Below are 13,805 nucleotides of genomic sequence, written 5' to 3' on the forward strand. Positions count from 1 at the left end.
ATTCACACACCTGGTACTAAGTCTTTTTATACCTGTATACCGTAGTACCCACCATTCACACACCTGGTACTAAGTCTTTTTATACCTGTATACCGTAGTACCCACCATTCACACACCTGGTACTAAGTCTTTTTATACCTGTATACCGTAGTACCCACCATTCACACACCTGGTACTAAGTCTTTTTATACCTGTATACCGTAGTACCCTGGGTGCGAAATTTTTTTTTCTCGACATCTCAGCCAATTTAAGATCAAATCTAAGATTAACCAGTGCAGTGGTTATTCTTAGATTAACCATTGCACTGGTTAATCTAAGATTAAGTGTTAATTAGACATTTTTTTAATTTATCATTTAACCCTTACGCTGCTAGCTCTTTTCTTATTCAGTCAACCAGAGCCCCAGCTGATAACATTACCTCTAATCCCCTGTGCCAGCTAATTATCAGTCACCATAATGTTTATTTTTGATAGTGTATATTATTTGCTCAATAATTCATAAACTATTGAGATTATGAAAATATAAATCTATAAACAACAATTACTCAACATTAGTTGTTTTGTACATATATGCTTTTATTTCTGCATTTTATCATTTAGTGAAAAAAGTGATAGGAATATTTTGTCAATAGGTCTAATCACAAATAGTATATTGGGCCTAGGCCTATTAGCAGAGTATGTGATTTCAAAGTCAAATTACTTGCTGATGAAAATCAAAATAACAAATCCTAGGCCTATGTGTATTTACTAATATCACAGTCCAGGCCTAGCTTGGCCTAGGCCCAGAACATCGTTTTCTATTTCAGTTTTTCCAGCACAGCTGTAACAACTACAGAATATACTTTCTCAGCATTTCAAAACATCATATTTTCAACTTGCAAAAATTCAAACTTCTAACAAAACAACACTCAGCAAGTTTCGCATCAAAATGTGCAGAAATTCATTAGCTTTCATATCCAGTAAAAACTATTTGGGTTAGTGTTAACACAGCTGCTCTATAGTCGTTTTTTGGAAGACCTTCACCAATTCGCATTTATGCGAAGGTGGCATTGGCTGACGGTGAGCCTGTTCGCATTTATGCGAAACTGGCATGCACACCAACTGTGAGGTGTTCGCATTAATGCAAAGATGGCAGCGTAAGGGTTAATTATATATAAGTGTTGACAGTGATGGTGATGATGACAATGATAACTTCCAACTCAGATGATAATAGCAATAATGATATTGATACTTAGGATACCAATTGTAATGTAATCAATAGTGATGATAAAAGTAGGGATTTTGATAACTAAAGCCAAGCTCCAGAAGAAAAAGAAATTGATATTTTACAGTTGATTCTTCTAAGACACAAAAAAGTGTTAATGAGATACAGATTTTTGAATCTTTAAGAAGTGGGGGAGAAAGGTGGTTACTCCCCCTTCCCCCTCCCCCTTATTTTTAGACATAGAAAAAACTGTATTCATTGACTGTTTCCAAGTTTTTCGTCAAACACTCTTTGCATTTTAGAAAAATTAGTTGTACAACATATCAACAATTTTTCCCCTCCAGAGCCTGGTTTTAACTGTGTAATGATGAAAAAAGGTATTTGTTATAATTTCAAAGAGCAGTAATAATGATTATAATAAAAATTAGAGTGGTAAATCCATAGTGCATACCTACGCCCTGTGCCTGAGTACAAAAGGATATGAGTGCATTTTGCTAAAAGCCTCAATGCTCAAGCTTATAAAATCAAATTTCTATGACCTTGACCTCCTTCGACCCTTTCTTCCAAAAATTTAATCATCTCTCTCTTATTTTGTACCATTCCACTAAAATTTTGTAATCTTGCTAACAGACAAACATTGGTTGATACATACTGTAACCTCCTTTGGCGGTGGTAATTATAATAATGTGTGACATAAAATGAAAGTGAGGATTGTGGTATTAACGTGTTGATGATAAAAAATATAAAAAAAAATATAACATTAATATTTTGGGAAGAAGAATGATAATGATTATGATAATAATTTTTAATGTGCGATATTAAATGCATTGCTACTAGCGATTTTTATAAAATTGTTTATCTTATCTGTATTTTATTCCTTTTCTTACTCCTCTATTCAGGTTCGTATTATTGATTGTTTTGTTGTGGAAGGGCTCAAAGTTCTTTACAGAGTAGGTCTGGCTATAGCAGATTCCTACAAGAAGAGTAAAGGTACAGTAAAAGATCTTATACGTGTTTGTGCATTATTGTAGGGTGGATTGTTGGTTTTTTGGGGGGAATTATTTGTTTTCAATTATTTGTTTTTTTATTTTATTTTATTCTGGTATATGGTAAAATACAAAAAGTGTGTGCAGCAGGCTTAATTATGAATACACTTAGTTTGTGTTTACCTGTTTCATTTCATTTATTTTGTCCAAAGAACAATAAAACTGTCAAAATCAGAATAACAAAGAGAGGAAAAAATAACTAAATTGGCCGGACAGGATTGCCAAAAAGTGAACTAAAACACTTTCTAGTGACTCTCCAATGCCAATGAGAACATTATTAGCATAATTTCTCTGCTGTCAGGCAACTAATGAAACCTTTTCTTCTTTAAGGTACAAAGAGAGATGACAATCTTTTGTCTTTCATTAAAGAATATGCAAAGAACATTCCAGAATCTCCTAATAAACTACTGAAGGTAAAAACAACTTTTTTTGGATAATTGTCTCTCTTCATATGTTGGTTTATATCAATAATGTTCAGACTCGCTGACAATTAACAGATGGCGTCACATCGCCTACCAGTGAGTACCCATTATGATGAGACCTATGCGCTTCACCCTGGTCATTGGATTAAACACCTGGCAAACACACTCAGCTTCCCGTGTGAGTATTAAAGTACATAACGTTTGCAGAAGCTAATCAGCGTATTTGGAGTGTAAACTCTACCAGGTACCCACTTACACTCCTCGATGGAAAGAAGCAATACAGATAAAGTGCCTTGATCTATGACACAAACAAAATGCACAGCGAGGGATTGAAACCCAGACCTCAAGTTTGGGCAAGCAAACTGTTCCTGCTGTGCCAAACCACTTCTATGTAGCATTCATTTTGATTTTAAGGGATATTGTCAGAGAACCACCTGATGAATTTTAAAATTTTTGATTGTAGTACAAAAAGTAAAGTAAAATGTCTATAACTAGCACTTTCTTATTGATATGTTATTTGTTTATAAGGTGAGGCTTTATACCTTTTTTCGTGAAGATATTTTTTTAAAGATCGTCAGAACAGGGCAGGAAAAAAAATAAAAATGAAATTTTGTTTTCTTATTTAGTTTTGCCAAAAACATCCAGACGGGGGAAAAAATAAAAATAAAATCTTATTGGTGAATGTTAACACTGTAGTAATGGGATGGTTAGATGCTTTAAATTTATATAGTAGATAGAATTTGGTGAGTCGAATGGCCGAGCGGTTAGCAGGGACGCCGCAAGCTATAGCCATAATATCGGCGCTGGTTCGAACGGCACGCTCGCCTATGGTTCTGGTGGTAGAACAAGTCTTCTCGGATAAGGACTATAAACCGCAGGCCCAGTGCATACAATGGCTCGTGTGCAATATAAAGAACCCTGTACATCCTTCGAGACGAGTAGGGGGTTACCCCGGTGTACTGGAACAGACAGCCCCTGTGGTGGACGACGAGAGTTGCTGGTACCGGGTTACCGGGTAGCACAGACACGAAGGGACCCTTATGGGTGAAGAAAGTCATTGGTCGAGTTCCTAGTCCACATTTCAAGTGCCCTGAGCATCTTACATTAGATGGATATGTGCGCTATATAAAACTACACTATTATTATTATTATTATTAATTAGTCATCAAAGATGACGTCATCAAAATTTGGCCTATTTGGTATTAAAATTACTGCTGCTTACATCATAAAGTCCCATGCTAATGCATCGAGCGTAGTCGAAAGTGGTATATATTAAATTTTCTAAAATGTAAAGAAGTTAGCGGAAAAAATACTTTTTATATTCAATATATACATTTTAAAGGATTCATAGATTCCTGGGATTAAGGTTGATTTGATCTAAATGCTGTAGGCCCGTCGCTCACGGGACTTGCCACATCCAGTACTGAATAAGGTGATCGCTGTCGATTAGAGGTACATATTCAGCTTAAATACTGTCACCAAGCCATTTTGTTGGACAAACCTAAATTGCTGAATTGTAGAATTAGATGTTTCTTTTACGATGGCCAATGAGTCAGAAGAACGTTATTTGTATGACTGTGTAGTCTAGGGCTAGGCCTGTGTTCACGAGAGGAGGCTATGCAAAAATGTTCAAGTTTTCCATTTGTTTCTTTCACTCCATTTCAAATCTAGCGGGTCAATACTGTGATTTTTATACAGAAATGCTTACCAAGCTTTTTGATAAGTTATTTTACGATAAAATGTACAAATAAATAAGTTTGAGGAGTGTAAAAACTGTCAAAATTTACTTGAGCAGAGGCTTATTATTGTGTGAAAAACCTGCCACCTAGCTGTTTGTTTTGATGTTATACCCACTATAATGGCCTTGGTTTGGCGACTAATTCGGTCTATTAGGAATAGAAATAGGCAATTTTTTGTGATGGTTGGTGCGCTAACTAGCCAAAAATAAAATTTTATTTTTATTCAAAGTCATCATTTTTGGTGGGCCACTAAACAAGGTATAAAAAAGTTCTCGCCTAATAATAAAAAAATTAATATTTTAAACATTTCTGTTAACATTACTTGTCTTCCCCACAGATTGCATTCCAATTCCGAGGATTTTCACGGGCCACAATAAGATCATTTCAAACTAAGAACCAGGGTAAAGTTCGCAACACCATGGCTGACAAACATCATCATCAAAATCTTAGCCGCAACATTACTACAGTCACTGAACTTCACTCTGCAATTATTAATCAAACTCAAGTAGGTTTATGTTTTGATGTTGTTTTCCTTTTTTAAATTAATTGTTAATGCATAAGAGATTCCCTCTGTTTTTGTTAAAAAGAAGTTATATAGCACACTGTCTTTTGAGATACAAAGCATTCATTCCCAGGTCATGTGGCCCACATGCTCAAGTTGCTGCAGCAGTCAGTGCAAGAGCAGGCAATCCCACCAGGTTCCCATTTATACTTCAGGGTGGAGAGAAGCAATAGAGGTACTACTCTTGCCCCCGGACACCAAAACCTCTAGCTACGCCTCTGAGAATGTTTTAATTGTATATATGCCTATGTACTTAATTTGGAGTCAAAATAAATAAAATAAAATGTGAAATAAAAAGATGATGCATTTGGATGAAAGTAAATACATAACTGTATTTGATTTTGGTGATACAATCACAGATAAGAATTAAGATCCGTGGTACAAAGAATGTGTTTTCTGGAGGTTCTCTATAGGTGTATGCCTACTCCTGGTTATGTAAATATTAATAATTTATTAGGCCTACCGAATGATTAACAAAGAAATTTTGCAAATTATGATATTGAATATTAATTAAACAAACTCTGTTAATAAAAACAGTAACACTGATATCTTTTTAAATATTTTCGAACAATTTTGAGGTGGTCGTTGTTGTACAAACGCGTCTGGTTTGACTCAACTGCATTCGCGTGTAGGCGTCTGTTATTTTAACAAATTTTTTGTTAGCAACAACAGGCTTTTATACGCTTCAACGCAGCTGTTTGGCTATGTGACACAATACACAGTTGGATGTTAACTCATTAAATATCTTTGACCAAGAGATGTCCACAGTTCAGCGCACACACACTGTTATTTTCCCCATTTTCAAGGTTAAAACAACACTTTTTAAGGATTTCATCTACATGAGAAATGCACGAAATAGATGTGTATAAGAGACAGATATATAACATAATAATTTCTTAAAATCTGCTTGTTCTAACTCATTAGTTGTTTTTACATTTAGCTTTTGCCATCAGGGTCCCGCCGTTGTTGATGACCTTCTTATTCTATTTTTTACGTATATAGCTGCAAGTTTTGTGGCGGTGGTTACCGAATCGCATTGCTCTATTGACGCCAAAGCTTGTTTTTAGTACAAGTGAACATGGCTACAGTTTAATGTCACTGTTTAATCAATGCGAGGACAAGGAACCTTTGCTATTACTAGTGAAGACAATAAAGAGAGAGGTGAGGACAGGGTTAGGTTCGTATGTTGGTAAGGCTGACACATTATGGTTAGAGCGTAATACTGTTTAAACCTTTGCTATAAGATTAATGTTTAAAACTGTTTATTTTGTGATCAGGTCTATTTTAAATATATGATGATGACAATAAAATAATAGTAAGTTAGTTCCTGTATTACTATCATTTAATATCATTATCATCTTCATTCCTCATCATATGAAAGCAGATAGGAATACAAATATTTTTTATATCACTTCATTGTGTAATGGCAAAATTATTCACATCATCATCAAGTGTTATTATTTATTATTATTATTATCTTCATTCTTATTATGATTATTAATAACAATTAAATTTATTTTGCCGATGCAGGTGTTCGGTGCATACCTATCCACTAACCTTGAAGAAAGAAACAACAAGGAAAGGAAACTTGCATTTTTTGGAACTGGAGAATGTTTCCTTTTCTCTCTAGTGCCAGAGCAAGAAAAGTATGGGTGGGTTGGTCTAGATCATGATGAAGCCCTAGATGCCTCTAACCAGATGTTTATTCGTGCTGCCGGCAATTTACTGGTCATTGGAGGAGGGTGAGTTCCTTTGATATGAGGCTGTGTAATGGTGGTTTACTGATTGACATGGTTCGTACGGTCCTTAGAAAGTACTTGAAATTCCCTGAATTTGAGAATCATTTTCAAGGGCCCTTGAAAGTTCTTGAAAATTAACGTTCGTACTTGAAAAATCCTTGAAAACAGATTTTCCAATTTTACGTTTTTAGAATCGACTTTTATTTAGAATATACAGGGCTTGAAAATCTGAACAGCAAATTTAATTACAAATACAACTGATGCTTTTATATTTTTTTTATGTGCGTTTTCGGTGTGATATACTTTCTAAACACAACGCATTCTTCAAAGCAACGATGCCGCTTCTTGCTGGTCAGTAAACAGGCAAGGCAGCGCCTCTAAAACTGTGGCCGCTAATTGGTTAATTTTCTTTGTGGGGTTGTGTGCAAACAACATGTGCTTGGCTTGCTACGACGTCAGATCGCCCAAAGCTCCATCGTGGTGTCCCGTTACGAAAGACGGTGTGCTATCATAACTTGTATTTCAGCCCTCCAGCTGAAACACAAGGAGAGCAACGATGGGAATGGAACCAGGGACCAAGAGATGTCCACAGTTCAGCGCACACACACTGTTATTTTCCCCATTTTCAAGGTTAAAACAACACTTTTTAAGGATTTCATCTACATGAGAAATGCACGAAATCATAAAGGCAGATTTCTCATATAATTGTTCTTTAAACAGTTGTTTATTTTAAAAATGCTAGTAACTTCATAAGGAAATGTCAGATTTGAATGATTTTTTTACCATTTTATAGCTATCATTTTATTTTTTAACCCTTTCCAGTCTACCCCATTACCATTGCCTGAGGCTGTACCAAACCTGAGAAATTACATCATCTACACTAAATGTCAGGTTTTTACTGGGCGCAGGCATTTTATTTGGTCTTAATACAGGAGGCCCTCTACAGAAATATTCCTACATCACTATCAAACAAACCTATAGAGGGCAGCATAGCTATAAAAAAATTATCATGAAAGCTATACAGGGCGTACGTACGACACCCCTCCCTATAAAGTATGGTAAAAAAGGGCGTCGTCCCGACACCATACGACTGGAAAGGGTAAAACCTGTATTAATAAACTCAAATCGATTTTTGTGACGAGTGACTGGTTTGGCTTGTCTTGGCCACATATTTAGAGATAGAGAAGATCACCAATACACCATTCATAGTCTATTCTAGTTTGAGTAATCTTAAGCTGGATGTAAGTTTGATGGGAACTAGCCATATAACTGCTTTTGTTGCAATTGTCTTCTAGGGATGGTGATGGACTTCATCTCAAGAATGACCTTGATAATGGTTGGACTTCCTATTGTGACACCTTTAGCAACCCACCTCTAGCATCTGGTGGTCAGTTCCAGTGTGCTCATGTTGAGGTTGTGTCATTCATCACGGATGAGTGAACCGGGTAAATTAAATTATTTTCAGAGTAATCTGATGGTTCATTTTAATTCATGCCTTGATAAACACATCTACTTTGATGAATGGACACCCCCTTCAAATAATGGGACCGCCTGTCAAAGCTGCTACTCAATCTGTAACAACTGATGGTTACAGTGGATTTTACATGCGTGCTTAATATTCTTATATTATCTAAAGGTATTTATGATACTGTATGAATACTATCTTATAAATTTTTTATTTCTATATACCCTCAATTTTCATGGATTCTTTAAATCTTTGTTAAACATAATTGTTAAAGTAATGTTCATTGATTGCATTCCAATTTATATTTGATCTCAAACACATAATTTTGAATTGTTTTTCCCTCCATAAACTATCTGCATTTAATTTCTTCAATATATTTCATTTGTTTAATACCCATTATTAGTTTTTTTGGGTTTCTAATAATCTATAAACTTTGATCATAGAAATTTTATTGTAATGTAATGTAAAACTCTAAGTATTTAGTATTGCACCTTTTTCCATGGATACAATGCACTATATCCAAAAGAAACAACTTATATAAATTTTATTGTAACAAAATTGATCTTAAGATTTTACACCAAACCAGTTAAAACTTGCACACGTATTTGTTGTGTTGTAGAGTAACTTCATTTTTGAACTTGGGTAAAGTATTTTCTATAGAAATAATTGGTGTCATTGGTAGGTGTTTTTCTGAATCTTATGCAGACCTACTTGGGTTAAATCTTTTGCTTAAAGTATTTAATATTCTGTATCAATTGTTGATGTTTGTCCGAAATCTTGTGCAAGCCTACTTGGCTTGGGTGAATTCTTTTGCTTACAGCATTTAATATTTGGTATCACTTGTTGATGTCTGTCTCAATGTAAGCAGGCCTACTTGGGTTAAATCTTTTGTTTACTGTATTTAATATTTGGTATCACTTGATGTTTGTCTCAATCTTATGCAGGCATACTTGAGTTTAATTTTTTGCTTATTTAATATTTGGTATCACCTGTTGATGTTTGCCTCAATCTTATGCAGGCCTACTTGGCCATGGGTGAAATCCTTTGCATACAGTATTAAATATAATCTTTAATGGTGGTTTCCTGCTGCATGCTATCTAGGCCTCCTGGACTACCTGTTAAATATGTTACCTATAGTTCTATTGATGTGGTAAATTTTCCTGCTCAACTATACAAATGTAAGATTGTAATTAAACTGTTCACTAAATCAATAAGTGTTAAGATGTTGCTATAATAATCATTATTAATACTACATATTATCCATAAGCATTTATAAAATGTGTAGATAACCTCAGCTAAACCTTAAAGTCTTCCTGTTTGATCTACCAATAATTATTAAGAAATATTATTATTTTATACAATAAACACATATAGTTTATCAATTAGTTTAAGTTGTATTGCATGTACTGTAATCTCATTTTTATTTCTACTTAGTTAAGTTATATCAAAATTGGCTGGTGGCTACCAGTTTGATAAAATGGGTGCAAATGCAATTCCCTTCACATTAAGACAGTCAAGCATTAATACTCAAAATAAAATCTGAGGCCATTGGCCAGCATGGCCCGACATATTGATGATGATGATATCTGAAAGATTAGAAGGGAATCTTAAATCTTCACATTTTAACCAGCAATGTGTCGTTTTGCCAGTTTTTTGGCATTGTACAGTTGTTGCCACAGTGAAAACATCAAAGCTGGGACCTAACCAGCTCTTTCCTCGTGCCCTTCTAGGATTCTAGTATATGCCATTTGTTCCATTTTTCCTCAACCTCTGCAACCCAGCACCCCTATTGCAATTCTTGGATATGGCCCTGGAGAGAACGAATATCTTCATATTTTTCATATAGCATCATTTTGTATGTGTGAAAATTGTTATCTCGAGTTAAGTCTGAGGTACTAGGTTTAAAATCTTACACATTTCAGTGTTTTTTTTAAACTGAAATTTAGAGAGCAACTAGCCACTCGGCTGTGGTAGCCACTGTGTATGTGCGCTGCACCATGGAGCTCTCTTGGACCCCAGTTCAATTCCCATCGCTTCTCTCCATGTGTTTCAACTGGAGGGCTGAAATGTAAGTTCATACCCACCATCTTTCGGATGAGACATTTAAACCATTAGTCATGTATGCAATATGGCCCATGTGAACGTTAAGTTACGCAGTACAAGAGTAAAAGAGTATGGGGTTGTATCCTGGTGTACTGAACAATTACCACCAGAAGCACCCCATTGAAATTGAGTCTACTTTGGACTTCTGTAGGTTATCCTTGTTGTTTACACCAAATAAATCTAATCCGATCCAATCCAAGCCCAAAACCTCAATATATAATTTTATAGAGCATTACAATAATTAAAAAAATTACTTACAGCTGTACAAAAAAACCCAAAAGAAAACACATTTTCACTACCGTCTTAATATGGGGCTGTTGTTAAAATATTGTCTATGCACAATAATAAGGCCAACCAACACAAAATTCTTGTGTTGGCGATGTTTTGGGAAAATCCAAAAAATGGGTAGGTCAGTAAGACACAAAAATACAACAAAGACCATTTTTAAATCTATATTGAAGAGCAAAACAATCACAAAGCACTGTTGCATTGCCTACCGTCCAGCAAGATAGGCTTATTCCAGCCTTTTTAGCTCATTAAAAAAAAATGTTTTTTGTTGTAGTCTAAAAATAAATAAAATATAATGCCGAACCTCAATTTCATACATTTTGGGTCGGTCGGGCGTGGCTAACACAATAATTTTTTTTGGCCTAATTATTGTCGTCTATTTGTTATTGTTCTTGCAAAATGTTAAAATAATTAGTGCGAATGCAAGTTAATAGCACACTCTCTTTCGGTTGCGGCATTTAAGCCATTAGTCCTGTATTGGCCCATGTGTATGTTAAGTGTACATAGTACACTCTTTGGAAAAAAGTATGGGATTGTAACCTGGTGTCTGTTATTGTTTTTGCAAAATGTTAATATGATTTGTGCAAATAATTCATACAGTAATAATAACTGACCAGTGGCTACAGATCTGTCTTCTATGCAATATTGGATAGAATATAATTAATTGAAGTTTGTTCTTTACATCTCACTGATGTGGAATTGGTCTGTGTTCCAAAATGTTTTAACACCAGTGTACTGTACAACATTGTAATTTTCCAGTAGTATTTAGCAAATAAATTTTGAATGTTTCTGCTGAAGTAATAATGCAAAATATCACCATTATATTGTTATAATATAGATTTATATATTTCCAAATGATTTAAATATTATATATTCATATTACATTTTTTTTTTAACTCTATATTTCTATCTAGTTTTTATCTTTGGATTTATTATGTTATTTTAGTTTATCTGAATTTTGAATGTTTCTGCAGAAGTAATATTAATAATGCAAAATATCACCATTATATTGTTATAATATAGATTTATATATTTCCAATTGATTTAAATATTATATATTCGTATTACATATTTTTTTTTAAAACACTCTTTTGGTAAGGTAGTGCATCATGACAAAATGGGTTGTTGTACTCCGGGTCAATTTGATATATTCAAGAAAATGGTTATAAAGAATGTTTATGTTTATGATTTGAATCAATCTGAACTGATTTACATTGATTAAAATTGCTTTTGATGCACATTTTGTAATTCTATTTTATAGAATTGATAGGAAAACTAACAAGAAATTTATCAGTTTTGTATTTATAAGGCGATGTACTCGAAAGTTTGTTTCAGAATTTAAAATGATCTTACTCCAGTTATACACAATCTAGGAACTTGATTCAAAGACAAAAATAAAGCTTATGTCATCTATATAAATATAACAAGAAATCATTTTTGCAAGTTTGGTACAATGACTCATTTTGTGATGACACCTTACTTTTTAAATTTGTTTTATGATGTACTATATTGGACATTTTGTGCTAGTCTCTGAAGGAAAAAAAATGTTTTCTGTGAGGTTACCCATTAAAGATATAGCAATAATGATATAGTAGTAGGCATAGTGGTTATGATTCTGCCTCACTGTAAGATTGCCTGTGTTTAAGTAATCCAGTTAACCTATATGTGCCTCTCCTCAAACAAGACAATAACAGGGTATCTAGATTTGAGTGTTCTATGTTGAATATACAGTATATGCCAATGGGATCAGTGACCGGAAAGGTTTGCACAACAGTGGCAGCTCCAGAAATTCGCTGACGGGAAGGGTGGCCTAACAAGTCTAACTGGGACTCCAAACCAAATATTACCTAATCTGATCCAATCCAATCATGGTCTTGGACTGACACCATGGGTGGTTTCCAGGGCAAGAGATTTTACTGTTTATGATGGTAAAGATTGTTCTTTTGGACCACAATAATAAGAACTACAATCATTCAATATTGTTACTGTATTGTAACAGTGAAATTCAGTTGGCTCATGCATTGTGGAAAATAAGGACAGATTGTGAACCATTCTTATTGTAATTATACCGGTGTACTGGTCTATACAACCTCTGTTGTGGACAGACGAGAGTAGCAGGTACCAGTTTACAGGGTAGCTTAGACATGAAGAGACTCTTAGGGAAGAGGAAAGTTACTGTACGAGCTAGCCCACAGCGCTGTGAGACTCTGGTATAAAGCACTATACAAATCGAAATACATTACATTATTATAATCACAATAACTGGTTGGATTGGCCATTTAACCATTTAGCCAACAGTGTGGGGGCGTCTGTGTATTATGACTGATAGGTGTGGGGGGGGGGAAACATCTTGCTGGTACCGTCACTGTTTGTATGTCTGATTCTGTATCCAGGGTAGTGCAAAATTAGCAGCATGACTGATACTCCCCACTGACGGGAGAAGGTTGCACACTGTTATGAACACAGTAATACTGTAAAGCACTAAACATTTGCCTAGTACAATTCCTTGTGATTAAATATCAATACTAACAATAATACATTTGTGTTTGTTTATATGACCTGTGTTGTATCATGCCACTCTTTCCAAAATAAAACAACAGAAATGAATCTCTGAATACAAAATATTGAAACTTGCTTCTGTATGAAAATCTTTATATTGTCATTTTTAAAAATAAACTTTCTTACAATTGACATCTGTACATAACTATATACAGTACACAAATCATTTGACACAAAATTAACATATTCATTTATGCAAATTACATTTCAGAACCTGCTGAATATTCATGATTTTAATTCTTAAAAGAATGGTACAATTTTAAACCATTCCATCTCACTAAAATACTTATTAAATAATAATGAATTGCCATGTAATATGCCTGTCTCTTATACACATCTAGATGTGTATAAGAGACAGGTATCATCCCCAGCCGGGAATGTTTATAAATCCTGAAAAATATTTTTTAATAACAATTTTTAAATCAATCGGTATTTAAAATTAATAAAAACATTATACTGTACAAAAATAAAATCCAATCCTTTAATGTTTTTTTTTTGTATTATATTTCAGGGAGTTGTTGTCATGCTACTTAATTATAATTTTGAAGGGAATAAAAAATTTTATTTATAAAAAATAAATAAAAATCATCCAGTGGCATTAATTTAATTAAGGAGAGAAATACAAGGAACCACTTAACTAGCTGCAAAACAAGATGATCACATAGAGTGGAGCACCATG

General features: G+C 34.2%; 1 protein-coding gene across 1 annotated transcript in view; it reads left to right on the forward strand.

The window, feature by feature from the left end:
- Positions 1–13,102, forward strand: part of LOC117118908 (GTPase-activating protein skywalker-like) — a gene marked incomplete in the record, with an annotated part of 18,965 nt that extends 5,863 nt beyond the window's left edge. The window contains 6 exon segments of the mRNA XM_033263638.1: positions 2,103–2,193; positions 2,580–2,662; positions 4,748–4,915; positions 5,975–6,133; positions 6,503–6,714; positions 8,007–13,102. Of these exon segments, the coding sequence (XP_033119529.1) occupies positions 2,103–2,193; positions 2,580–2,662; positions 4,748–4,915; positions 5,975–6,133; positions 6,503–6,714; positions 8,007–8,151 (858 nt within the window).
- Positions 13,103–13,805: the final 703 nt, after the last annotated feature.

Source organism: Anneissia japonica, unplaced genomic scaffold (genome assembly GCF_011630105.1).
Source record: "Anneissia japonica isolate Jap-2015-1 unplaced genomic scaffold, ASM1163010v1 scaffold288197_len338424_cov179, whole genome shotgun sequence".
NCBI classification, from domain to species: domain Eukaryota; kingdom Metazoa; phylum Echinodermata; class Crinoidea; order Comatulida; family Comatulidae; genus Anneissia; species Anneissia japonica.